General features: G+C 40.2%; 1 protein-coding gene across 1 annotated transcript in view; it reads left to right on the forward strand.

Annotated features, from left to right (window-relative positions):
- Window positions 1–531, forward strand: part of EMH_0039550 (profilin family protein, putative) — a gene marked incomplete at both ends in the record, with an annotated part of 2,284 nt that extends 1,753 nt beyond the window's left edge. Inside the window, one exon of the mRNA XM_013495414.1 lies at window positions 334–531. Coding sequence (XP_013350868.1) covers window positions 334–531 — 198 coding nt within the window. The remainder of the gene's footprint in view (window positions 1–333) is intronic.
- Between the last annotated feature and the right edge of the window lie 225 nt (window positions 532–756).

The raw sequence follows: 756 nt of genomic DNA on the forward strand, positions 1-756 counted from the left end.
ATATAAACTCGCTGAAGTTGTAAGTTTCTACACATATTCAGAAAAAAAAACAAAAAAAAATGATACACAGAAAGCGAAACCTGATCATGATCACCCGCCGCCACTCTCGGGTGTATAGGCACCTCTCGGAAAGCTGAATTTCTGCATCAGTGCAGAAGTTGAATATGTTGAAATAAGTATAATATTTTTGGTTTTTTGTTGTTGTTTTTGTTTTTTTGTTGATTTATTTCATGTTTCCATGCATATAAAGGGTTATTTTGTGTTTTTTCTCGTTTTTTCTCGTTTTGCATTTCGTTAGTTTTCTGCTGTTTTTGTGTGTTTTTCGGCGCACAGAAACGCGAGTTCACGTTCAACGATCAGAACTATGACGTCGCCATTTTGGGTAGAAACAAAGGCGGTGGTTTTCTGATTAAAACCCCAAATGAAAATGTGGTTATTGCTCTGTATGATGAGGAGAAGGAACAGAACAAAGCCGATGCTCTGACAACGGCGCTGAACTTTGCGGAATATCTGTTCCAAGGCGGCTTCTAATTTCTCGCAGTAAAAAAAAAAATATAATTCAATTAAGACGATGAAGCAGAGGACAGGAGAGAAGCTGAGAGAGAGAGAAGATATATCTCTTCTCTAGCAGCTTACTAATACCCCTAACCGATGCAACAGGTCTTTACTTTCTTACGCACCGTACTGCCCATCGTACGTTTCCCTGTTTATTGAAAGGGGAGGCGCAGCAGCTGCAGCAGCAGCAGCTGCTGCAGC

The sequence above is a fragment of the Eimeria mitis genome, genomic scaffold (genome assembly GCF_000499745.2).
Source record: "Eimeria mitis Houghton genomic scaffold, Emh_scaff1561, whole genome shotgun sequence".
In the NCBI taxonomy this organism is placed as follows: Eukaryota; Apicomplexa; class Conoidasida; order Eucoccidiorida; family Eimeriidae; genus Eimeria; species Eimeria mitis.